At 41.0% G+C, this 27174-nt stretch overlaps 1 protein-coding gene across 2 annotated transcripts in view; it reads right to left on the bottom strand.

The window, feature by feature from the left end:
- Nucleotides 1-27174, bottom strand: part of GPR158 (G protein-coupled receptor 158) — a 205424-nt gene that overhangs the window by 167583 nt on the left and 10667 nt on the right. For both annotated transcript variants that reach the window (XM_074574432.1, XM_074574431.1), the window contains exon 2: nt 20908-21013. In XM_074574432.1, the coding sequence (XP_074430533.1) occupies nt 20908-21013 (106 nt within the window). The remainder of the gene's footprint in view (nt 1-20907; nt 21014-27174) is intronic.

Consider the following 27174-nt stretch of genomic DNA (forward strand, 5'->3'; position numbering starts at 1 on the left):
TACATTCATCAGAAAAAAAAACCTTTAGAGCACTCAGCACCTATCAGTCACAAGAGAATTGAACTTTCAAAGTCTCCAAGAGCTGAGCTCTGCTTCCAAAAACAGCTTGTGTATTTACAGTCATGCTTTTTGACCTACTTTTCTTATTTTCCAGTGGGAATACACAACCTAAAAAAAATTGGAATTTAATGATAGTAATGATTCATAAGTAAAAATTCCATTTTGGTACCATCAACCATAAAGGATAAGCCCTGGAAGTCTTCTCACAGACACACATGCATACTAGTTTGCTCACCTTTCATTATTGGCATTGCTACCTACCGATTAACTGGCAAATATTGTAGACAAAGTGCATACAAATCCTTGGGAAAAGCAAGGTCAAAACAACATTTAAGCCTGAAACATTAAAACAATTTACTGGAAATTGTTTAGATACATACTTGCTTGTAAAACTCAGTGCTAGACACAATACTGAATTGTTCAAAGTTGTTCGTAATTGTTCAAACTTTTCACAAGTTTGGTCCTGCTATAGACCTGAACAAGAAGAAAGATGGCACTTTCTCACCCAGGAAGTTTTCCCCCCTAATTTAGCAGTAACATACACACAGCTTTGGAGAAAGGTACTCCTCAAGTACCTTGAAGACCAAGTAACTTAGTTTCAAACAGATAAACGAATTGCATTCTTATTTCTGAATTCAATCACTGGTATCTATATGATACACTAATATGGTCAGACGAACACGAACCTGATTTTGTCTCATACAAAGAAGCAAGAGCCCATATGAATTCTAAGATTTCAAGTTGAGTTTGTATGGGTGGAAGTTAAAGCGAAGACATCTGTGAGTACAGAAATCAGGTAGTAGCCACAAATATAAAAAAGAAAGGAAGGGAAGAAATGATAAGTTAAAAAATCTCTGAGTTATGTTTTGGGACTTTAAGGGGAACTAAACACCTTACACGTGACAGTTGCTAGAGTGATGCCTCAGGTTGAAATTGCTCAGAAACACAAGGCTCAGTGATGATTTGACAGCCTAACTCAGCAGCAGTTCCTTGGAGTCTATGCAATCACATTCAAGTAAACCCTGTGCAAAAGCAAGAGGAAAAAGTAACCCTTTATGAACCTGTCAGCATTAATCTTCAATAATCTTCAAGTATTCTATTTCCTCCTGCCAGGGTAAGAGTGAGAAACAAGCAGCAAGACACGCTCCCTACCACACAGTATTTCAGTTGGGCTCCCTCTTAAAATACCTAGTTCTTAAATCGGAAGTTTTTGTCATCCCATCCAGGCACACAGTTATATAAAAGCAAACTCAGTTACCAACTGTAGCAGTAAAACAATTCTCAAAAATTATGTCCCCTGCTTGAGTTTCCAGTTTTAAAACTAGGTCCAGCCTTTTCACTTTGGGTAAACTGTACACCCTGACCCTGATCTGGCTTCTTACAAGCCAGGATCGACAAGAACGTTGTTAAAATAAAAAAGTAAAAAAAAAAAAAAAAAAAGAGCTACTTAGTGCAGGATCAAGGGGGTTTTAGCTTCTTCATTAAATGGAAGGAAATAGATCATATGCAAAATGCATGAACTGGGAGCAACAGAGATGAATAATGTATCCGTTACTTGTTTGCATAATGGACTTATTTGATCTACTTTGACTTCTCAGGCAGAACAAAAGTAAAAAGTAATGGTTTTCCCACCTTCTTCCAAGAAAGTCCTCAGCAACTCATGTCCTCCTAAAGGCCACAGGATGCTATAGAATACCAATAAATTTCCAGCCATCGAGGGGACACTTGTAAAATAGCATAGCGGAGTTTGCCACTTGCATTGGGAAGACACCAACCACTGGGCATCTGCCTGATTTAACGAGAGAAGCTCAAGCACTCGTGCAGAAGGTGGCAGCGAAATATCCATTTGTGCTCAGACGGCAAGAAGAGAGAATTTGCATGGGAGAGTGAAGAACAAACGTATTTTGGAGAGATTATTTTAATGGATTTAGGGTCCTTTTACCCATAAACAACCCATACTCTTATGAACTTTTAATACAGTAGTTTCTCCCCAAATAAGCATTTTAGAAAGCTTTGGAAAATTTTAAATGCTTTCAAAAGCCTTAATTATTACTTTCTGAATTCAAAGGCCATCTGATAACGTTCAGTCATTTGTAGGGCAAAGTTCTGCAGTGAGAAGTTCAGTCCTAAGCCGAAGTCAGCAGCAGCACTGTCCAATGAGGAGCAAAGCTGAACATCTCTCAGACCTACATCAGACCAGCTTCTCTTGACTTTACATGTAGTAGCCACACTTGTGCAGGTAACACATGGCATGGCCAACTCCTGTGGTCTTACTGCAACTTTTACACAACTGCAATAGTTTTAACTGGTCTTGGAGCTCCTGTAATTAGATGTCTCCAAATACTTTTTCACACCAGTGTCCAAAACAAAAGTATTTTGCCTGGATTGGCCTGAAGTCTTCCTTGGGCTGTGGAGGGCTAGAGGATGGGGAACACTGATTTTCTTGCTGACAAAAAGCATTCACAGTTTCCCCCACAACCCCAAGGTAAATAAAATGTGTTACTTTTGTTTGAAATGCCAAAAAAGAAAGCAAAGTACTATCCACAAAAACAATCAGGAAGATTGTTATGTCTGGGATTTTTTGTTTTGGTTTGGTTTGTTGTTTTTTTAAATCTTTTAAACTATCTTTTAAATCTAAAAAATCTTTTAAAATCTTTTAAATCTAAAGATAGCATTCATCTCAAAACCAAAAGACACGCTTCCTCTGTAGCTCTTCTGCAGTAATATTCTGGTAGGACATTCTGCAGAGGGTAAGGGATTTTCAGCTTCTCAACTAAAGTTACTCCGCTTTCATATAAAGTAACACGGTATTTATGCAGAAATACCTCAGGAATACAATGGCATTTCTGAATACAGAAAGAACCTTTTTGGTAAGAGGAATTTCCTCTGAAATTGCAACCGGTTTTTCTACCCACACTCATTTAGTTCAGTATCACTTTCTTTCTGGAACTCCCTACATGATACTTGTGGGAACTATTCTCCCTATTCTTGTTTCTAGATTACTGCTAAATTCAATGCGCAGAAATAAAAAATAATTTTCAATATTTTCCAATTCAAGGTGCCCATAAGACAAAATATCTCATACTCTGAGTAATAAGGTGGGCAACGGGATGACCATGAGCCAGCAATGTGCCCTTGTGGCCAAGAAGGCCAATGGCATCCTGGGCTGCATCAAGAAGAGTGTGGCCAGCAGGTCGAGGGAGGTCATCCTCCCCCTCTACTCTGCCCTGGTGAGGCCACACCTGGAGCACTGTGTCCAGTTCTGGGCTCCCTGGTTCAAGAAGGACAGGGAACTGCTGGAGAGGGTGCAGCAAAGGGCTACCAAGATGATTAGGGGACTGGAACACCTCTCTTAGGAAGAAAGGCTGAGGGATTTGGGTCTCTTCAGTCTGGAAAAAAGACGGCTGAGGGGGGATCTCAACACTTATAAATACTTAAAGGGTGGGTGTCAGGAGGATGGGGCCAGGCTCTTTTCAGTGGTGCCCGGGGACAGGACAAGAGGTAATGGGCACAAACTTGAGCATAGGAAGTTCCACCTAAACATGAGGAGGAACTTCTTTACTTTGAGGGTGGCAGAGCACTGGAACAGGCTGCCCAGAGAGGTGGTGGAGTCTCCAGCTCTGGAGACATTCAAAACCCACCTGGACGCGTTCCTGTGCAACCTGCTCCGGGTGACCCTGCTCTGGCAGGGGGGTTGGACTAGATGATCTCCAGAGGTCCCTTCCAACCCTATGGTTCTATGATTCTATGAACAACTTGCTTTGCTATTGATAACCAGATTAATTACAAAACATTAAAAAAATACCTTGAATGAAGAAAAACAGGAAAACCATGGCCCTTTTCCACTAAGTGGCATGTTTTCCCTATCATCCTATCCCTTTCCTGGGCTTTAATATTGTCTACTTGATTGCAAACTCTTCAAATCTGATTTACATTTGCTTTTAGGAACATTTACTTCCATGAAAACAAACATGTCTGTATTCCTTATATCCATCACACGTTTTCCCAGTATATTTGCCTCCATAAGAACTACTGCAACCCTGGCACGTGGTATCACATCATAGAAGACATCCTCATCTCTCCTGAAGAAGCTATACCAGGGGCCCATCCTGTGAAGATCAGATTTTGTCTCAACATTCAGGACCACCAGATCTGAAATGTCAGTTAGTCGCATTCTGACAGAGACAAGAAAAAGCAATTCTTTGTGAGAAAGGGGAATACATAAAAAACAACACTATTTTGAAGGAGTGCTGAAAAATACTCATTGTAAATACCTTTAGATGCTTTGACAACTCACCATCCCTCTTTACCTTTCAGTCAGAGCACAGTTTCTCAAGTCAACTCTCACAAGATCAGTGTTAGCAGTGGTTTAAGGGAGAACCTAGTTTATACAAGCAGGGAGAATAAGATGAAGTTAAAAGTCTAATGTCCGCTGATCTGAGCCTGGACTTTTTCCTTAGAGATGTCTGGCCCATAGTATTTTGAGGTGAATGTGCAAACTGCACAGGTCACTTTAAAAAAGTTGTGCTGTTACTTTAAAAATGCATTATCTGCTGCATAAAGATTGTCTAAGGCTGTTATTATGAGGCTCCACACTTCTTGTATCTATCCTGAACAAGATTCACTTGGTTCACATCTGTAACTTTTCCTCTCCAAAAGCCAAACTGGCAGTCTCAGGCAAGTATCCAAAACCTACTTCTTGTTTTTCTTCTTACAGACTATATTCAGGGAGAGACAGAGAGATGTGACCAGTCCAGTGGTTCTCCCCACAAGGCTCTCAGGCTGCCACAGCACCCCAATGTGTTGCCTCATTTCTCTCAACATGATGTGACATAGCAAATATGCAAGACTAATTCTGTAATTGAAATGTAGCGGGGATATTTAAGAAGGCACAAAGAAAATTGTCAGAGGCTCACTGGACATCTTTCCTTGATTTTCATTACAGAGACAAGCTTAATAGGAATTAGGCTCTTAACTGTCCACCAAGATAACAAGTCTGGGGAAGACGCATGAAGGAAGAAAAAAAGTTTCTTCTACTATTGCTCTATTTTTGTTCAGCTGTGCTAAGAACAGTTTTCATATATATGAGCAGAACTGGTTCAAAATAGAGACAAGCTGCTGATTTGGTGAGCCAGATGCTGCCATTTCTGCATTTTCACCTCGGAGGAGAAGCAGAGACCTTGGTGGTACCCACCTGCAGCCACTCAGCTGGCACAGCCCCAGGCGCGCGGCAGCCTCTGCTCCACAGTCCAGCAACTGGGAGTTTTACTGCAACCACATTAACTTCCGTCTTCTTGAAATTCATTTACAAAGTAGTAGCATTTTAAAGTTTTAAAGAAGTCGGGGGCGGGGGGGGTTCAGGTGCATTATGCTGTTAATGGCAAAAACTTCACAAATGGAGTGGCTGAAGCAAAAAGGAAACCAGCTCTGAAGTAGAAAGCTCTCTAATGGGGTTAGACTAAATAAAATTGTACCGGACTGTTGTATAATTGTCTGGGTTTAAAGGACTCTCAGCCAATTTAGTTTAGAAAAGACATCAAAAGGGGGGAGACAATTACTATACTTCAAAAACCCTCAGCAATTGAAAAAGTAACAGGACCAAAGGTACATGTGATGAAATGGTTCGGCACTTCTGTGACTTTATTGACTATGTTTTAAAGCCAAAGGGGAGTACTAGATAATATAATCTGACCAACTATATAACACAGACCACATGGCTTCAAACAAAACACCTCTGCCTGGATCCCAACAGCATGTGAACAGCTAATAATGGTCTTCCAGAAAGGTATCTGGTCTGCATTTGAAAACCAGAGAGAGAAGAGGTTGGACTGGATTTGGATTTGATTTTCCTGGTTAACAGTGCAAATATCACCAGCCTACAATGCATTGTTGCTCACGGTCATCAGGGCAAAATAAACAACATAAACAAATACATAATTATTAATTGAGGAGGAAGATGATGAGAGGGCTGGAGCATCTCTCCTATGAAGACAGGCTGAGAGAGTTGGGGCTGTTCAGCCTGGAGAAGAGAAGGCTCCAGGGAGACCTTACAGCGGCCTTCCAGTACCTAAAGGGAGCCTACGGGAAGGATGGGGAGGGACTCTATCAGGCAGTGGAACGACAGGACAAGGAGTAATTGTTTTAAACTGAAAGAGGGTGGATTTAGATTGGATATTAGGAAGAAATTCTTTACTGAGAGGGTGGTGAGGCGCTGGAACAGGTTGCCCAGAGAAGCTGTGGATGCCCCATCCCTGGAAGTGTTCAAGGCCAGGCTGGATGGGGCTTTGAGCAGCCTGGTCTAGTGGGAGGTGTCCCTGTCCATGGCAGGGGGGTTGGAACTAGATGATCTTTAAGGTCCCTTCCAACCTGAACCATTCTATGAGTCTATGAATTATGCCTCCATCCCCCCACGCTCCTCAGTGGCCCGTCTATCAGACAGCAGAAGGGATTTGATGTAGACTGGAGAGGAGGAAGGTGCAGGTCCAAGGGAGGGTGCAGCAGTCTGCTGCTCCCCACACGCCTGAACACTCGCACACTTGGACAATACACAAGTTTCTGCCAGTTTCAAAACTCACTTCAGCCCAATGCATTGCAGCATATTTACCGGAGGCGCTACATAAGCTGGTATGAACACAAAAATAATAGGAAGAGAATAAAAGAAGAGAACAGAAATATTGTTAGAAAGAAAAGCTGAAACTCCAAAGCATTTCACTGGATTGTCAGTCTAGAGAGAAGAAAAGCAAAACCAGATTTAAGGCAAAGAGTTGCACACAAATAGCTTCATTTACATCTGCATACCTCCCAAAACCAGGAATACAATCTAAAACTAAGGCTAGGCTAAGCTAGAGACTCCCATTTAAAATAAGACTGCAGACTCAAGAGCACAAATTTATACAGTTGTATGGGGTTGGTTTTTTCCAAAAAGGCAAAGTGTAGAAAGTAAAAGGGAAAGAGTCTGATAGTCCCAATTATGACATTGTATCAAAAGGCAAAAATAATTATTGGTAACATCCAGGACGGCCAAACAGCCCCAGGGTCCCATTGTACCAGGCACTAGACAGAGTCAGATTTCACCTCCACTCAAATAAATTGCCAATGAAAGAAAACATTAAAAACACTTCACTACAGTGGTGGCTATCAATACAAAGCCGCTTCTTGAAAGTTAAAACTTGACCACTGCGATGTCTGCAGCCGTTCCAGAAATGAAGGGAAATGCCACTAGTGAGGTAAGTGGTTATTTTATTTCAGAAAATAAAAGAGTTCTCCTTTCCAAAGGAAGAAGCAGAAACGAAAAACTTTTTTTAACCTGCACAGAGGCGCTCCAGAAGTCAGAATGAATGCCTGCCAGAAACCGGTCTGACCTCAACGATTTGGACCACGTCCACAGAGCTATACTTACTAAGACTATGTTGCTTGTACTGACGGTTAAATTGAACAAGAAGATCAATAGTACCTGAGAAGGTGATAAAGGGAGAATGATCCAGTGAATGGTGAGGTGATTAACCTTTGTTGCAAGAGGGAAGAACACAGCCCATTTGCTTTCATTCTCCCTCCAAGATCTAAAATGCCGGGATACTGGAAAAAGCTGGTGACAGAACAAAGCACTACAGGGTCTCTGAGGGCCAGCGCAACAGGTCAGCAGCTCCGCTCATCTTCGCGGAGATCACAGATTACTGCCTCTGTTCTTCAGGATCAAACAAGGATTAAAACCATGTTAATGGGAACTGTCTGCATGCTCACGACTGAAACACCTAATGTAAAGCTATTGCTATGAAATAATACCGCTATGTCTGTCAATGTCTGAATGAATAACTATAAACATACCCACGCTTGCAACCCAAAATTATTTGGGACTTAATCAAGGCAAGAAATAATAGGGAAAAAAAACCAACAAGGACTGTTCTTTGTAACAGTGTTTGTATCTTTGGAGAAAACAAATGGAGTGGAATAAGAGCACAGACAAAGTCAAATGTTTGATGTTTGCAATGGATAAGTGAGACGCTATTTCATTGTAAATAAGAGCTAATGTTAACACAGTTAACAGCGTTATTCCTGTCATGTAACTCTTACTAAGAAGGTAAATATTCAGCTGTTGTATAGAATTTATCACTTTCAAGCCTTCCTCTTCTTCCGTCACTCTTTTCTCAAGAGGACATTTCAGCTTGTATCTCTAGCTTAAGGGGAGCCTTCTGCGGCCACAGGATCCCACTGACGGACTTGGGTCACAGACACCAGCTTGGCTTGCTTTCATACATCAGCGAGACTCAGCAGTCATTTCTTCTGTAACATACGTATTCACTTAAACATAGAACTATCTCAATTGATGTATCTCTTCATTATGCCAGGTGTTCCAACATTTTCACCACTTAGCAGGGTAATAACAAAGATATACAAATAGGGAAAATACTTTTAAGTTTGGTGCAGTACAATACAATGATAAAGATGCAAAATGTTGACTCCTTATAATCATGTAATCACTGAAGAAAATATTTTTAGGTTACACTTGTAACAAGAACAACTGTTACAAAGTATCGTTTTTGTTAAGCGATGTTCGAAAGCAGCTAGGATAATCCACTGACGCATAATTAAAAGCAGCTCTCAATCACCTATGGAAATGAAACATAACTGAAATACACATTAAACCTGTAAAAATAATTCTTCTTTAAGTGGCTTACTGAATGATACTTCCTAAAAATTGCTTTTTATAATTCCACAGACTATCTGGCAATGAAGTGGTCCCTTAGAATGCAATCATTATTATGGACTCCTATCCTGCAAAAAACCTCAAACTTCAAAATTAAAATTCATTCCATTACCAAGGAGAAAAAAAAAAAAAAAATCGGTCTTGAGTTTTTCACAAAAATATTCCAGAAGATTCATATCAGGATGATTGGAACATTTTATTTGGACTATTATTTCAAACAAGCATCCTATTAGTTATCCATATAAAAGTTCTGTATAATCGAACCACCAAGAAATGCCTCCTTCAGCTAGTGTGATGCAGTATTCACTTCGAAGGGCTCTGGAACAATACGAATTCAGGAGTTTAAGCTCTACAGGGCAAATGTTTGCCCTCGTGCTTAAAATCAATTGGTGCCGTGTCTTGTACATATTGGAATATAAGGATGTTTTATCATGTCTTGTAAAAGTTTACAAGTTCTGGAGTGCTGCTTTATTTGACTTCGTTTCTTGGAAGAGAGGCAAGCTGTTTTGGCTGAGCTAAAAAACACAATGTCTACCCAGCTGTGTAAGATAGATATGATTGGCGATGGAACTGGACAAAATGGTATCTAAAGTTTCTAAACCTTTCAAGAGGGTAATAGGACATGGGTTTTTGGTGGGGTTTGACTGGTAGATAGGTTTCTAGAATTGCTCAAAATGTTATCACCAAGCCGTTTTCCATTACCATATAACAGGACTCTCTCAAAATGTCTTTTTCTCATTTTTTCCCCATAAGAAAGGATAAAAACTAATGCACGTTTTTAGTCAAGTTTTGTCAGTCTTGCAAATTATACAGTTTCCTAAAGCAGCTCTCTGAAACATGTATTTTCATATTTCCAAATTAATACTTTTAAAAAATGTTAATTTCAGAAAATGCACTGCTGGTGTTGGTTTCACTCCATTTCACGATGAAAACAAGTATCAAAACGTCATAACTTCAGACAAGCCAATAACAACTTACTGAATGGACCTAGCAATTCTCCTCTATCTCTAGGACAGTATCCTATACATTGTGGACTAGTTTACTCTGTTTAGAAAACTCACATTTTATAATGCAGCATGTTATCCAAATAAATCCCACTACCATATCTACATTACAGATCTTCCCCCCTTTCAAAGCTTTAACCATTAGATATTTAGATAATATATATGAAAGGATAAAGATATTTCAACCCTAGCCCAAGCAGCAAGCCAGTATCATCATTCAAAATCTTAGTGTTATTTCTACTAAATCAGCTTTTGACATTCTGAAAGTAAGTAAGTAGATATGTTTGCAGCTATTAACTAAAAAATAAGAATCTAAATATACTTACTCTATTTCTTCTATCGTAGTAGGAGAAAGAAATGCTGAACTTGTTATAGAAAAAGTATCAGAAATAAATGATTTCTCAAAAAACTCCCATGAACATCTTCACTCACGAGACGTTTAAAAGAAACAATTGATGAGCAAAAGCAGTTGGCAATGGAAGAGAGCGTGAATAGAACAAAGTGGAAATGCAAAGCTAAAAAGGGATACCATGTTCTCCAGGTTCAGACAGGAAAAACGAATTGTGTGAAATATGAAAGAGCTGACCACAGCATCACACAGCAGCTGAGGCTGGAAGGCACCGCTGGAGATCATCCAGTCCCAACCCCTGCTGAGAAAAGGATCTGCTAGAACAGGTTGCCCAGGGCCACATACATTCAGGTTCTGAGTATCTCCAACAATGGAGATTCCGTACCTCTGGGCAACCTGTTCTAGTGTCTGACTACCCTCACAGTGTTAAAAAAAAAAAAACAACAAAAGTTTTCTTTTTCTGTTTCAGTTTGTGCCCATTGCCTCTTGTCCTGTTACTGACTACCTCTGCTCAGAGTCTGGCTCTGTCTCCTTTGCACCTTTCCATCGGCTATTTACACACCCAGATAAATCCCCTGAACCTTCTCTTCTGCAGGCTGAACAGTCCCAGCCCGCTCAGCCTCGTCTTGGCCAACAGGTGCTCCAAACCGTTAATCATTACAGAGGCCCTTCACTGCACTCACTCCGGTACATCCATGTCTCTTGAACTGGGGAACCCAAAACTGGACATGGTCCTCCAGATGCTGCCTCACCAGGCTGGGTAAAGAGGAAAGATCATCTGGCAATGCTCTGCCTAACGCAGCCCAGGAGGCTGTTGGCCACCTTTGCCACAAGGGCACATTGCTGGCTCATGGTCAACTTGATGTCCGCCAGGACACTCCGAGCCTTGTTTGTAAAGCCGCTTTCCAGCCGTTCAGCCCCACAGACTGTACCGGTACATGTGGTTAGGTGAAAGACAAGGACCAGTATTTCCCCAGCATCTGTAACATCTCATCGCACAACAGTTGTAGCAGAATGCCTATATGCAAACGACCGAGTCATTCACAGTTCCTTATACATGTATATATAGGCACACATGCGTGTGCATTTATATGATTTTCATACATATGCACACCCATACACAGATTAGCTATAAATAAATGTATATAAAAAAAACACACAAAAAATATTTGAGGTTTACAAATAATTCAATTTTATAATTCAACCTAGTTCGCTTTATTTTCAAATGCAAGAGTAAGGCCATAACTGTTTTAGATGAAAGTTACAGAACTCACTTTGCCTAAATAAGAATGCACAGTTATACTACTCTGTGAATATTTTTTTCCCTAGGCAACCATATCTGAAAGATGAAAAAATTAACAGAATGATTAGACGGAATTGGTGGTATAAAGGAAGTAACTACTATATTCTGACAGAAAGAGTGGAGCTCAGTAAGCAAATCTTACTATCTGTTTTATGCAAGTAAATGGAAACTGATTGTCCTACGAATGAAAGTTGTGGTAAATCTAGGGACTAAATTTAACTGCAGAGGCATTCTGATCCTGCTGCAAGAAGAAAACAGAGTAGTATTACAAATATAAAATTGTCTTGTGTCTACAGTAACATCTACTTTTCCTCACCATCTCTTTCAAGTAAAGGAAGAATCAAAGACTGTAAACATCTTATTTACCTTAAGAAGCTTACATGCATAAGATGCTGGGAAAAAGTGTTTTTTCTTTCACTACTTAATCAGAATAAAGAAAAGTCTTTAAAGAAGATGAACGATAAAGAAAAGCAGTAATATGATTAAGCTCTGTAATGGCTTATAAACTAGCCAAAACATAAAAAAGAAAAGAAGAAATACTAAAAAAAGGTAAAGATTAAAAATCAAATGTTCTGCATTCCCATGTTAGTACCGGTGTTTAATATATTCATGATTGAAAACAGAACAGGACACAAAAGAATATATTAAGTAGGTTAGTAAAGACTGAGAAATTTCTAGGAGACGAGCCGCTGCACAGCGAATGGATGACCTGACAGCCATCAGTCTACAGTACTGGCAAATGCAAACTAGAAGAAGAAATCATATGAATTACTGGGATCTAAACAAAAGCATAGGTAAACCAAAAGCAGTTCTTTTTCATTTGTAAAAAAACCATTCACCTCCTACCAGAAGTCACCGATAAAAATGATGGTATTTGAATGTCTAGTGCTATAAAATTGTGCATCAAAAATAAAACTAAATGAGTTTGTTTCCATTAAGGCTATTACTATGGCTCAGTATATTGTTTTGAATATGAAGATTCAGCAGCTATTCTCTCTAGTTTTTCATCTAGGGATCTTTAATATGTTTTCAATCTAATTTTAATTTGCTATAGAAAAAGAGGAATGAACTTTCCTCTCAAGGCTAAATTAAACTTGTTGAGGTATCATGAAGTATAAAAAAGGCAGGAGAAACAGTTGCTACATTTAATAAAAGTTTTCTTAAAATAAGGCAGACAACAAGTTCTTTCCATCATTGGTTTACTGTTTCTCAAGTCCATGTTTTTTCAACAAAAATAATAGACTGTAGAATACTTGCATGAGCAGAATTTTCATATTTTAACAGCCAAGAAACCCTCTGCAGGATATTGCCTGAGTAAGCAAACAGCTAAGGATGCGCGTCAGGAACGGAGTCTGCACAGTTCATAGGAAGCTGGTGTCCTTTGCAATGACAGCAAGCGCGGCAAGTGTGTTTCGCTAAGGGGAGGTGGGGTTGCTTCATTTTTGACCAGAATGCTATCACAAATAAAGATCACTAAGAAAACTACAAAGCTCATCAGACACAGGTTTCAAAAATATATCAAGATGCTTAACTTTTCCTGGAAGGATGTGAAGCGTGGGGTGGATGCATGCTGTACTGCACCCCAAAATCCCCGTCTGAAGATGATCCAGCCTGGGCCCTGGCTAGAGCGCATCGGGGCTCCCTTTCAGCTCACGTGCTTGGTGGGTCTTTTTGCAGAAACCAAACTGCAGAGAGGGTGATTTCCACACGTGGAGACCACACCTCACTCTGAGTCAGGGTGTCTATCAGTTTAGGGATAATCATTTTTCTTCTGTGTGGCAGATGTAAGATGGGGGTAATAGTCTTTATATTATCTCACAAGAAACGGGAGTACTTGCTTGTCTTCCAAGATAAGCATATCAAATCTCACATAGGATGGACCAGATGCTTTGATACTGAAATGCTCTGTATTTATCTAACTGCATATATCTAACTGTGCTTAATACTACTACAGACATTCTTCAGATATTGTACAGTCCTCTGAATGCAGTGACAACAAACGAGGGCCCTGAACGAAGCTGTGCTCTGTTTATGCCTAGGTCTCATACAGCTACTGCCACTTCACATCTGGGAAAGGTAACTCAGAGCCAGCCTGCCAGAGGAGAATGGTCCAGCCTGGCTACATTCCCCAGGCTCCTTGCTGCAAGGTTTTCTGCAGCTCCCAACAGACCTTGATCTTCTGTCTCTTTCTCCAGCCACAGACAGTTTCTCAGTCTCTCTCCAGGAAAGAGCTCTTCCCTGCACCTTTCCCCCTCTCTGCGACTTCCCCTTTGCTCCCACCAGGTATATTTTGTCCTCACCTCTTCCCTTTCCAAACATGATGGGGAGAACCATCAGTTCAGCTAATTGGCATTGCCTAATAGGATGCTCTGTCCACCAGAGAAGGATCTGAAAGCTGCAGCCACAGATCTGAAAGAACTGGTAATTGATGCAATGCTATAATCACCTGTCAACTGCAAGAGAAACCAAATACCTCCCTGCTATTTTTGGTTTTGTCATACAGCATCATCGAACCAATCATGTACTGCTTTTCACTTTTTAACTCTGGGGGAAGGAAAACAGCGGCAAATAGAACTGACCCAGATGAATTTAAATGCTCAAGTTAACACCATTAACTAGGATGAAAGGAATTGTTGCAAAGGTTTTCTTCTTTAGAAGAAAACATTGATAACCAAAATTAGCTCCTGCAAAACCCGGAGTCATTTAATTTTTCTTCTAAAACAGCAAAGATGCTGTAGCTAAGCAACCTGGCTTTTCCTTAAACTCAAAGTTGGTTTTCAGAGCACCTTGTTTATCTCTGAAAGCTCTGACAAACCTCCACCTCATTTTATGTAATCGTGTCTGGGGCAGTGCCAGATTATATCTGGTATACTGTCGTAAAGGGACTTTTCCCATGAATGCAGATGATGCAAAGTTATTTTTAAAATAGCATCCGAAATGTTCTTTGTGTCTACTGCACGCTCTTCAAATACCCCGACTTGTGTGAGCAGCCATCAGTCTGAGAAAACAGATATGCCTGTCTGCTTTTGGATCCAAGAAGCGCTGGCTATGTTTTCTCCATCTGTGTACTGAAACCAGCCGCTCCCCCTTCTGTCTCAGAGAGCCCCTTTAGCCCAGGATTTGATACTACGCTTAGTATTTATATTCTACCACTAAAGATTTTGTTTTCTTCTAAGAGGAAATACATCCCGACATACACTCTCTACCCTGCTTTGGGTACTTCTCTTGCCCTATCTTGGATGCAATCTGTATCTCCAAGGACAACAATTATTTCCATATTAGAAGATAACTATATTCCGTAAACCCTGTTCACTCAGATTCAATCACCAACGAGCAGCTTTCTTTTCAAATTTTTCTCATTCTGACTGCATTTTTCCTAATGGACAGGACAGAAAATACATGCAAGTAATAAGCAAAACCAGTGATACTGGATATGACCCACTGGGTTCTGGCTTTGGATGCTATTCCCTTGCCCTGTTTCCCCTCCCACAGAGAATGTGCATTAATAGCCTTTTCCCATTTGACAAGGGCACTAGAAAGCATCTGTTTGAAAAACCTGGAAAGTACTGGGTTTTTCCTCTCTCCCAACTCAGTCCCCATTACAATTTTATTTTTAATCAGCCCCCGCCTCCCCCTTTTTTGGTTGGTTGTCTGTAGCACTACATACAGTATAATAAAATATGACGGTCCCAAATGTTTTGCCTAACAATAGAAAAAAGATTTTGGCTGTACTGCTCATTTGTTTTCCTTTCTCAATTGGTTTTGTGTTTGTGCAGAATAAATACACACACAGTAGGCCTGTGCATCTTTCGACAAACAGAAATAGACACACACTGTATACAGACAGCAATGCAGCTTTTTTGTTTACTCTGCCTCTCTCGTTCCCTGTAGATATTTTTGCACGCTGTCATTTGTGGAATACTGTTGAAACCCAAAGGGATGTCAGCTGAGCCTGCCTTGCACTGCAAGCTGTTGGTAGACTCATTAAGGATGGGGGAACAGCGTGGAGTCCGCTGCCGTTTTTCACAGACTGATGCTGCTGGTTGGAAGCGTTCGGCCGAGCTCAATGAGCCACACCAGCGCGTTTCTTCAGATGCTCCTCAGCCTTCATTTTATGGTTGGTGTCTCAACAAGGACTCTGTAAAGTTGTTACTAAAAGTGCCAGCAGCTGCTGCCAGCATGTATGGGGAAGGAATCTAATATATTAAAAGAAAAATCTTCAAAGGTTTCAAACAGGGTTCAAACATTCAAAAATGCGTTTTTTCTTACGCCCATAACCAGCCTTGCCTGTACCATGACATTACTTTGGATTTGTTATTGGGTAACTATTTTTTCTAATGTTTGTTAATTTCAGAATTACCTGCATCATTTTTTTCTCTACCTAATTCATTTTAATTATTATTAAAATTATTAATAATTATTAAGAGAAAGCTCCAGGAGAACAGCCTTCCAGTACCTGAAGGGGGCCTACGGGAAGGATGGGGAGGGACTCTTTATCAGGGAGTGTAATGATAGGACAAGGGGTAACGGCCTCAAACTGAAAGAGGGGAGATTTAGATTGGATATCAGGAAGAAATTCTTTACTGTGAGGGTGGTGAGGCACTGGCACAGGTTGCCCAGAGAAGCTGTGGCTGCCCCATCCCTGGAGGTGTTGAAGGCCAGGCTGGATGGGGCTTTGAGCAGCCTGGTCTAGTGGGAGGTGTCCCTACCAATGGCAGGGGGATTGGAACTAGATGAGCTTTAAGGTCCCTTCCAACCCGAACCATTCTGTGATGATTCTATGATTTCTAACCCTGCAGATATTACCCGTTTCATTTGTTACAGCCCTAGAGAATCCAAATCTCTTGCCCATGTATTTTTTGGGGAAATCTATTCCCTATTTGGGTGTTAAAGCAGAGGGCAGGAAGGAGAACGTAGCGCTCTGTGCTTCACCGCGAGTTCTCCCTTCTTCCTCCAGGTCAAGAAAAGAACACCTGGCCATCAGCCTCTTTTTGGCTGATACAACTGAAAAAAAGAGAGGGTAAAAAAAATAAAAACCACAACTGAAATAGACTTTAGCCACTGCTGCAGTTTGGCTTTCCTGTGGAAAGCCTCACCAAACTTCCTGCTTAAGACTGGGCAGTTTCCAGTCACCCTGAGGTTGAAGGAGGGCACTCTCGTTCTCCCAGTTTATCTAGGCTGCTATGAAATCAGGGATAAATGGGTCCTGTGCACAAAAGAACAAATCAGGAAAAAATATGACTATATATTAGGAATTTAGGTAGTCAGTTTAAAAATGGGGAATCTGAAGTTCCCAGCGCTTGCTTTTGTTTTGTATTCAATTTGAAGGTACCATGCACCAAGCAACATATTTAGAAGTCACCAATTCTCCTGAGGAACACCTAAATCTAAGGAAAGATGGCAGTTAAAGCACAAATAATATGTCTAAGCATTTTCTGTATTTGAGTCATAATATATTCTTTAATTCCCCAACCACACACTATTTTTCTTTCAAGCAAGGACTAGCACTACAACTATTCCATCATATAAACAAGTTACTCTTGATGACCTTCCAAAGCCAAATCCCAGTGTCACGGTTGGCATCATCTCCTAGTGATTCTGTGCCTGGGCACGTGAAAGCAATACAGTACTTTCAACAACAATCTCTCTGGTTTTTGGTAGAAGTCTGGTCCCATCCATTGCTTCCTTTTTTCTGTCTAGCCCATACAGACCACCAGTTTACCGTATGTTTACATTCACTGTAATGCACCTCCATCTCCCTCCTTTCAATTGATTTTTATAAGATAAACACTTGAGGATGGGACAGAAAGTAGGAAAATTTGCCTGCAATGTGTCTGGTAGATTTTAGCCCCTCTAAAATTAACTCAAATACAAAATAAAGTAAAGAAGCATTTTAGTAACCCATAAATTGGGGCTTTTTTCTCATCTTGTCCATTCCCTAAGTCACTCTCTTCCCCTTCTCTGTCACTATATTTTCATAGTATTAGGAAAGAGGGGAGTTGTATCTCTGAAATATTGAGCTTTATGCCTTAGATATAATGGCACTGGTAGCCCGGCCACATAGTATGGGCTACGCAGTAAACAGACTTTCAGAGCCAAATCAGAAATTCACTATGGCAAAGACTTCCCGAATGGTCTGCGGAAAGGCTACGCTGCACTAAATGCTCAAGTCACCTAACAAAACTAAAGAGAGGAAGAAGGGTTTAACAAGCAGAACTGGAAATTCAGAGATCCCCATTCTCTTCCACAGGCTGCTGGAGACAGACTTTGCAATCTGGGGCAGAGCATTCCAGCATCAGCAGGTATTTCTGTCTCTGCCTCTAAGACGATAAAAGAGAGGATGGGGAATATAATTCATTAGCACTTATAAGGCAAACTGTGTGGAAAGCATTGTTGCACAAGTATGTAATTTACCCATATTCCACAGGGTAGATTCCAGTAAAACAAAGTGTGAAAAGCAGCATATGGGACCGGCTTCCAAAGAAAGAATAGAAGTCCCTGTCAGACTGAGCTCTCCTGAAGTGGTGACCACAGGGTAAAAGGAGAAAAAAAGCTTTTCTGTAGATTCTATCAGCAACTCCCCATTCCCAGGGTCACTGTTATTAAGCAAGGAGTCTCATCCTCTTCAGGTGCAATAAGGAAAGGCACTCCCTGCCTTCAAGTTCCATTTTGGCGGAGGTTTGTATTACTTAGATATCCTTCTCTTAGCCATGAGAGCCTTGTTGATTTAACACTCTAATAAGTGCCATGGAGAAGGAAGAACAGCTGGCAGGTTTCTGCTCTACATACAAGTTGAAAAGCCATTTATGAAGTGGTATTCATCTCCTTACCCGTGTTATTAACACCTCAAGGTGTGAACACAAGCCACTCTCACATACACTGCATCATTCATTAAAGAACTTCTGCCCTGGAATGTATCTTTTAATTGCTTTTTGCATCACAGGAACTCACTTATGGACTACAACATCACAGTAGGCTTACTAAAACAAAAACATGCAACTGTCCAGTATGAAAAATAAAACATCTTCTGTAACATCAGCAAATGTAGTGCTTCCTACTGTCAAAACAGCACAAAGTAGCTCTGGTTTTATACTGATATATCAGGTTGGACTCAACAGTAGCAGAAGTGCTGTATAAAAAAAAAAAATATTACTGTAAACTATATAGAGCTGTCTTTGCTAGCTCTAGAGAACAAGGAAAACACTATACAGAATAAACAAGGACAGAAAAAAAAGTAAAAAAAAAAACCAGTGCAAGTGAGTCTGGTAAATAAAAGCTCTGCAAAGACCCTTATTTGAGCACAGCCAGCTTTACAACAACACACGCCAGAATCCTAACATCAAGAATTGATCTGTAACGTACATTTGAAGTAAAATAAATGTTATCCTCTCTTTCAGCAGACAGGAAATGCCCACTCCCCTCTCAGCAGGAAAACGAAGCCCAGAATGCCAAAAACCCAGTCCTGGCTCAAAACTGGTGGAGACTCACACCCTGCATCAGTGGTCCATGACAGCCGCCTCAGTTTCTCACGCGTGGTAAAAGACCAAATCATAGAGGTGAGATTTTCCATCTTGCCCCCTGAGATACTAAAGACTGTGGAATTAAAGTGGTTTTTTGCAAGTCACAGAAAACTTTCTATAACCCTTAAGGTTGTCTTTCATGCAGAATTTCATTCTGCACTCGGTTCCCTAAATGACATTCCATTTGCCTCATGTGAAATAATAATAAAATGGAAGGTAGATTTTACTGCATGTCATATTCATGAAGAAAACCCCTTTTCATAATCAGAGTGAATTCTACAGAGAAATAAAACCTACTTTTTACTCCCATGAAAATGAATTGTGAAGAGTGAAAAAAAGTACTTTTATTTCCCCCCCTTCTCCAACAAACTCTTCCAGAGAGAGTAGCTTTTTGCATTGTTCTCTCCAGGACACACTCTTAAAGACTTAGATTTGGAAGGGAAGTGTAATTGTGGAATTACATCCAGTCTGATTGGACTCAGATTCTGTTTTCCTTTATGTTAAGAATACAGAGCATGATTCAGAGCCCATTACAGCAAATGGGCTTTGAAGCAGACCAAAGGTGCATTAAAGCCCACCATTGATCTTTCTTCATTTTCTCCATTTTACTTTTGCCTTGGTTTTTCTTAGTCTTCTCATAGGGTGGGGTTTTTTTTTTCCCCTTTTTCTTCTTGGTTGCAGGAAGAGATGCAACTTATAGTCTCACCCCTCTGCAGACAATTTTGCTCATAAGACATTAGGAAAAGGAGGAGCACTTGCCAAAATATATAATCACATGCAATATAACGAGCATATATTAAAAAATCAAGGTTATCGGATCTCATGGGAAACAGTATTTTCATCTAGGAAGAAACATGAGATATTAAAAAAAGTGTTGCCTTGAATTCAGAAGTCAAACAGTACTTGACAAAGAAAACAATCTTTTTTTTTTTCCTTTGCAGAAATATTTCATTTAAAATTGGTCTTTATCAAAGACTATTTGAGTTCTTATTTTAAGAAAAAAAAAAACCAAAAAAAAACAAAAAAAAAACCAAGTGAAAAACACCAAAAAGGATGTTGACAAGTTTTTCTTGCTCAAAAGTGTTAGTAGGTGAATTCATCAAAATCAAATCTTTTCCTAAATTTAGATTTGGCTTTGATAAATCAGCATTTTATAATAAATTAGGCAAACATCTCCTGACTTCTGGTAGGCAACTGTCAACTTTCCCTACATTTTAACTGTCCTTTCTGAAAGCACGGAAGTACATGAGGTGCCTACCCTCACAGAAGGCAAATGGCTGCCTTCAAAAACAACATCATATGCCATAATAAAAAGGAAAATCATTGAATGTATTTTGTTTTAAAGTTTCATTGAATACATACGACTGGCCAGGCTGAGTGATCTACAATATGCTGACAGACGGAGCCAGACACAGACCTTCAGAAGAAGGGGGAAGCAGGAAGGAGCTGAACAGAAACATTTAGTCAGCTCTGTCAAAATGTTGGCATTTCTATTAGGAAAGATTTACAGTATCCAATTCTGGCTGTTATTCTGCATCATTCTACCAAGAGACCGTGTTTTTCTGAATAATTATTATAAGCGTTTGAGCTACTTTTACTGTATTCTGCAAGGCTGTCCAGTCAAAAGTGACACTAAAAGCCTATTTTCATTTTGAGTGTAAAATAAATCATAGATCATAGATTTATGTTTGACTTCCAAGCAGAACTTCATAAATTATTTCACTGGTAATTTTCTTTTTCCCTATAATCGTTATTTCTGCACAGTAACTTAGCTTCTGTTTTATTTAACACCAATATTCCTGAAAAGCAGGCGCACGCACTGTAATGCCTTGCACAGAAAGATTTTTTCAACCTACAAACCACCTTCAAAGTCTATAAAATAGGTAGCATTTATACTAAAAAAAAATTATTCATAGTGGAAAGACTTATTATTGAAGACTAGCTCAGTCCCTTAGGGACAGACATACCTCAGAATTGTTGAGATGACACCTGTGTGTCCCCGAGAACCACCCCTCACTCGAACACTGGTCAATGTCCACCTTCTGCAGATTGATGTCAACTTTGACAACACCCCTGAAAAGAGAGAGAAACAGCCTTGAACACAGCGACCACAGAAATAGGTTAAACTTCTTTATGATGCTGTAGCCTGCAAAGCAGAACTACATCTTTCTTCTAAATATGGAATTTGATGAAATGTCTGAAAAAAAAGAGAAGTTTTGTGTTCATGAAGCCACAATTGCAGAGACACATTCCTATGCCAGACCTTACTGAGATGTATTATGACAAGAGCATGGTAAATCTAACACGCTAAGTGTAAGGCGGCAGGTAAGAATAAGTTATACACTCAAACAATTTAACGCCCTTCACATTTTACAATGCAGCAAAGAACTAAAATAAATACAATGAACGACCTGCACTACTTTTTCCGAGGCCATCAAGCTGCCTGAGTGCACTACCAGGAGCTGCACCTCACCCCCATGCCCAGTGACAATGGCATCCTTCCATTTGCTCCAGGGAATGCTATTTGCCAAAACCACTGGGCAAAAGCCTTTTTCCATACTCTCCCCAGACAAAACCTCATCTCCAGCAACCTTAATCCTCTCCTCCACAGCTCAGCACCTCCAGCAGGCACCCAAATCCCTCTCTCCCCATCGCTGCCAGCCAGCGCTGGTCTAACACATGACACAACATCAGAAGGACAGCGCAAGCCAGGAGTAGAAGGACACTGATGTCTGTGAAACCAAAAAGAAAAAAAAAAGTTTCCTACACACACAGGTCCTCAAGGACTGTCTGAGCTCTATCAGCTCTATGTCACGAACACTCAAGTTTTCATTATCAACAGTTTCCCTCAGAAATTTTTTTGAATGAAAAGTTAAGAACCCAATTTGGCATCCTGGGGTGCATCAAGAAGAGTGTGGCCAGCAGGTCAAGGGAGGTCATCCTCCCCCTCTACTCTGCCTTGGTGAGGCTGCACCTGGAGCACTGTGTCCAATTCTGGGCTCCCTGGTTCAAGAAGGACAGGGAACTGCTGGAGAGGGTGCAGCAAAGGGCTACCAAGATGATTAGGGGGCTGGAACACCTCTCTTAGGAAGAAAGGCTGAGGGATTTGGGTCTCTTCAGTCTGGAAAAAAGACGGCTGAGGGGGGACCTTATTAACACTTATAAATACTTAAAGGGTGGGTGTCAGGAGGATGGGGCCAGGCTCTTTTCAGTGGTGCCCGGGGACAGGACAAGAGGTAATGGGCACAAACTTGAGCATAGGAAGTTCCACCTAAACATGAGGAGGAACTTCTTTACTTTGAGGGTGGCAGAGCACTGGAACAGGCTGCCCAGAGAGGTGGTGGAGTCTCCAACTCTGGAGACATTCAAAACCCGCCTGGACGCGTTCCTGTGCAACCTGCTCCAGGTGACCCTGCTGTGGCAGGGGGGTTGGACTAGGTGATCTCCAGAGGTCCCTTCCAACACTATGATTCTATGATTCTATAATTCTATGAATTTCAAAGCAAACACCCTATTTTATAAATAACTCAGAAATCACCAGAAGAAAAAAACAAACTCTGTAAGACTGTAGTTGCATATCTTAAAAAAAAGCCTTCAAAAATTTCCTTATTCTCTCTAAAGTAACTTCCAGAATTCCTTTGGACATAGAACTTTTATAGCATCATCTTGTGAGAGCACATATCTCTGACTGCTTTGCTGCTGCCTGGACTTAACAAAAATGTCAGTACGGAACTTCTGGTAGTTGGATCATTGCACGGACTTACTTGTAACAGATGCATGCCCTGGACTGATTTCTTAAATCTAGGATACCACTTCTTTTAAGTTAACCTTTTCAGTCACTTTAGACAAAAGTTTTGATTTCCACAGTCTGAACTTCCACAACTACAAACAGCATCATCCCTCCTTTCAGGCTGTGGACTACCAACAAAGGGCATGGCCCAACCCCTGTCTCAAGAACACCTCACTCACCTCAAGGCATGTTGCCCCTTTTAATTAAAGCTCAGTACATATAAGAACACTAATAAATAAATAAATAAATAAGAATAATAATACAAGAGTTAGAGTCATATATTTGGGAGGCCACTTATGAACAAAATCAGAACAGGAATAAGAGCGCGAGCTTGATCAAAACCAAGACAATACTGCTCCCTCATACCTGGCCCCAGTACAACCACAACAGCTATATTTGGACATTCATCTTCAGACACGCTATATAGTCATTAGAGAAACACAAGTACACAATTTTAGTGATCTGAAGAAGAATGCATTAGGAAATTATGTAGGATAGCCAGTAGGAAGCTAGACAGTACAGGTGCACTTCATCCCCCTCTGTCTCCTGCCTAGAAGCTAAGTAATCCGATGCTGAGCACACTTAGAAACGACCTGAAATATTTAAGTACTGGCTCTAGTAAGTTCAGTTTGAAAGAGTATACACCACACTTCTAGAATATTCAGAAGTATTTTTAGTTTATAGCTTTGTGCCTTTCCACTCTTGTTTGGAACAACAGCTTATCCAGGGACTGCTAAAACTACACTTCCGCCCCAATGAACTGTTTTTTCCATGTTCCAGGTGACCAATGACCTCAAGGGAAAAACTGCTGTACTGTACAAACTAACTCTTTATAAAACGTTGATGTCAGTGGATTACAAGTTTACCTTAACCTGATACCAAGGTATCCATCTCAGATGCTCGTAGGAGTGGAGATAACTAATTCCTCATCTGGTCATGTGCAGATCCCACCAGGTAGGCTTCTAATATTTTCTGGACCTTTCTGAGCATAAAAATTAGCATGCGGTCTGGGGACAGGACCTGTTCTGCACGTGAACAATCTCACCGTGGCTGCATACAGGCATCAAACAGGCATCAGGACCAGGACCAACACTAGTCCTTGCTCTCCCAGTTCATGTTATACACCTGGCACTTTGGCAAGGGTTGCTCAAGCATTAGCATCATTCTGATTACTCTAAAGAAATCAGTTTATGCAGTAGGAAAAACAGTGATGATTCATCCTTATTAAGACTGCAACAGATTCACCTGGGAGACTCTCAAGCACCTTAGGGAAGTAGGTCTTTATTTCCTTTACAGGGAAACCTTTTCCCTTGTGCACATTTTGTTTTTAACTGGTAGGAAAGGAAACTCCGCTTTCCCTCTGCAAACACTTCCATGAAGAGAGAGGTACAGATTGCAAATTAAGGGTAAACTAATCACCGCTAGGAGAGGAAAAACACCTTAAGAGTTTGCTGTGTGGTATCACAAGCAGGCCCTGTAGAAGCACGGTGTCAGTATAAAGGCATATAAACATTTTCAAAAGAAAACTTACCTAGAGGTTACTTGTGAGAAAGACAACACGTATGAGCCAGAGGAATTGCGGACAGTAAGCGTACTGAGCAAGCATTTGAGTATGACCTTGTACCAGACATGCTGCAAACTGAAGAACTAGTGGCATGTTCTAGTGGACCAAGAGGCAGAAAGCAGGATAACATCCTAACGCTCAGAGCTGTGTACTGGAGAGAGAGGAAATATAATTCTGGATTTTTCACATCTGAATTGATTAAATAACTTGTATCCCTTGAAAACTTTTCAATACAATTATTTTGTTCCTAATAGATGTGGAAATCATGGATTCATACAACGTCTGTCATTGAAAGAAACCTCTTGTGATCATCCAGTCCAACCATTTGCTCAAAGCACGCTCAGTTCAGTTGTTTTTTTTAATACCCTCCCATAATGGAGACTTCACCACCCCTGGGAAACCTGATCTAGCGTCTGACCACCCTCACAGTGTTATATAAAGCTCTCTGATGTTTAAATGGAATTTCTTGGATTTCAATTTGTGCCTCTTGTACTTTCTGTCCTGTCACACACTACCCCTGAGAAGAATCTGGCTCTGTCTCCTTTACGCTTTTCCATCAGGTATTTACACACACGTGTAAGATGCCCCAGGAGCCCTTTCTTCCCCAGGCTGAAGAGTCCCAGCTTGCACAACCCTTCCTGTCTGTGAGGTGCTCCAATCTTTAATCATTTTTGTGACCCTTCACTAGGCTCACTCTAGTACATCCATGTCTCTTGTATACTGAGGAGCCCAGAAGTGGACACAGCACTCCTGATGGGGCACCACCAGACTGGGTAAAGAGGAAGGATCACCACCCTCAACCAGCTGGCAATGCTCTTCCTCTCACAGACCAGGAGGCTGTCAGTCTTTGCCACAAGCACACATTGGTGATTCACATCAAATTGGTGTCCACTAGAACCTGCCAGGCCTTTTCTGCGAAGCTGCTTTCCAGTCATTAACCCCCAGCCTGTACTGGTGCATGGCGTTATTTCTCCACAGGTGCAGCACTTGGCATTTCCCTTTGCTGAACTTCACAAGGTTCTTCTTTGCTCATTTCTCCAGCCTGTTTTAGTCTCCCTGAATGGCAACACAACCATCTGGTCTCTCAACCACTCCTCCCAACTTTTATAATCTACAAACTTGCTAAGAGCACACCCTACCCTATTGTCCAGGCCACCAAATGAAAATGTTAAACAGAACTCGTTCCAGCATATTAACAGTGACTGGACTCCAGCTGTACTCCAGTCATCAATACACAGAAGGCTATTGGGTTGGTTAAACACTATTTCCCCTTCATAAACCCATGCTGGCTACTCCCAATGACATTCTTCTCCTTCACGTGTTTTAGAAGTGGTTTTCAGGAAGATTTGCTCCATCACCTTCCCAGGGATTGAGGTGAGGCCGATCAGCCTGTAGTCCTTGTAAGACATCAAGTACCTTGGCCTTTTCCAAGTCCTATGTCACGAAGTCCACTGCCCCATTCAGCAGCCCGCCCACATTCCACCTAGTCCCAGTTTTGCTACCTGTGTACTTCTTGTTGCCCTTCATGTCCCTTGCCAGATTCAGCCCCATATGGGCTTTGGTTTCCCTAACCCCACCTGTGCATAAAATCATAGAAACATAGAATCATTTAGGTTGGAAAAGACCTTTAAGATCATTGAGTCCAACCATAAACGTAACACTGCTAAATCCACCACTAAACCATGTCCCTCAGCACCGTGTCCACATGTCTCTTAAATGCCTCTAGGGATGGTGACTCAACTACTTCCCTGGGCAGCCTGTCCCAATGCTTGACAACCCTTTCAGTGAAGAAATTTTTCCTAATACCGAATCTAAACCTCCCCTGGTGCAACTTGAGGCCATTTCCTCTCATCCTATCACTTGGTACTTGGGAGAAGAGACAGATCCACACCTCACTACACCCTCCTTTCAGGTAGTTGTAGAGGGCCATAAGGTCTCCCCCCAGCCTCCTTTTCTCCAGGCTAAACAACCCCAGTTCCCTCAGCCCCTCCTCATAAGACTTGTGCTCCAGACCTCTCACCAGCTTCGTTGCCCTTCTCTGGACACGCTCCAGCACCTCAATGTCTTTCTTGTAGTGAGGGGTCCAAAACTGAACACAGTATTTGAGGTGGGGCCTCACCAGTGCCAAGTACAGGGGGGTGATCGCTCCCTAGTTCTGCTGGCCACACTCTTTCTGATACAAGACGCTCATGTTCATGGTCACAGTCATGCTCAGACCACGTCTTCATATTCTCCCCGGATTACCTGACCCGGTTTCCACCTCTTGTGCACTTTCATTTTATGCTTGAGTTTTGTCAGGAGCTCCCTTTTATGCCATGCAGACCTGAAAATGATCTAATTTCAAAAAATTTTCACAGTACTTCTTCCACAAACACTACAAAATTATTCTATTTGAAACTGAATGCATTATCCCTTTGATTCTTTTGAGTTTAAAGTTTTCTTACAAGAACATTTGCCTTTCACAAAACTCAGTCTTCATGAACTCAATACAATCAATTCTGCCTACACTCTTCTCCTGTCTGCAGCTCTTCTGTAGCACAACCTGAACTTCTGATATGATTAAGTTGTTCTCCTTTTTCCTTTTCCCAGAGCTTTATGAATTCCTGGGGTGAAAATCTCCAGGAAGGAATCACAGTACAGTCCAGAAGCAGGCATATGAAAGCAATCTCTCTTGACAGTTATAATCTACCATAGGCTTTCTATTTCCCCCCTCCATGGTGCATGTTATTCTTTTTTCACTAGATGTCTGCAATACATGTTCATGCTTTATGGTAACATCACAGTTCTGCTGAGGTAGTAACTGGTCTGCGGCTACTTGAGGATATAATGGTTTCCAAAAAAAAAAGTCTCTTTAGGCATACATGTGACATTTACAGAAAG

The sequence above is a fragment of the Larus michahellis genome, chromosome 2 (assembly GCF_964199755.1).
Source record: "Larus michahellis chromosome 2, bLarMic1.1, whole genome shotgun sequence".
In the NCBI taxonomy this organism is placed as follows: Eukaryota; Metazoa; Chordata; class Aves; order Charadriiformes; family Laridae; genus Larus; species Larus michahellis.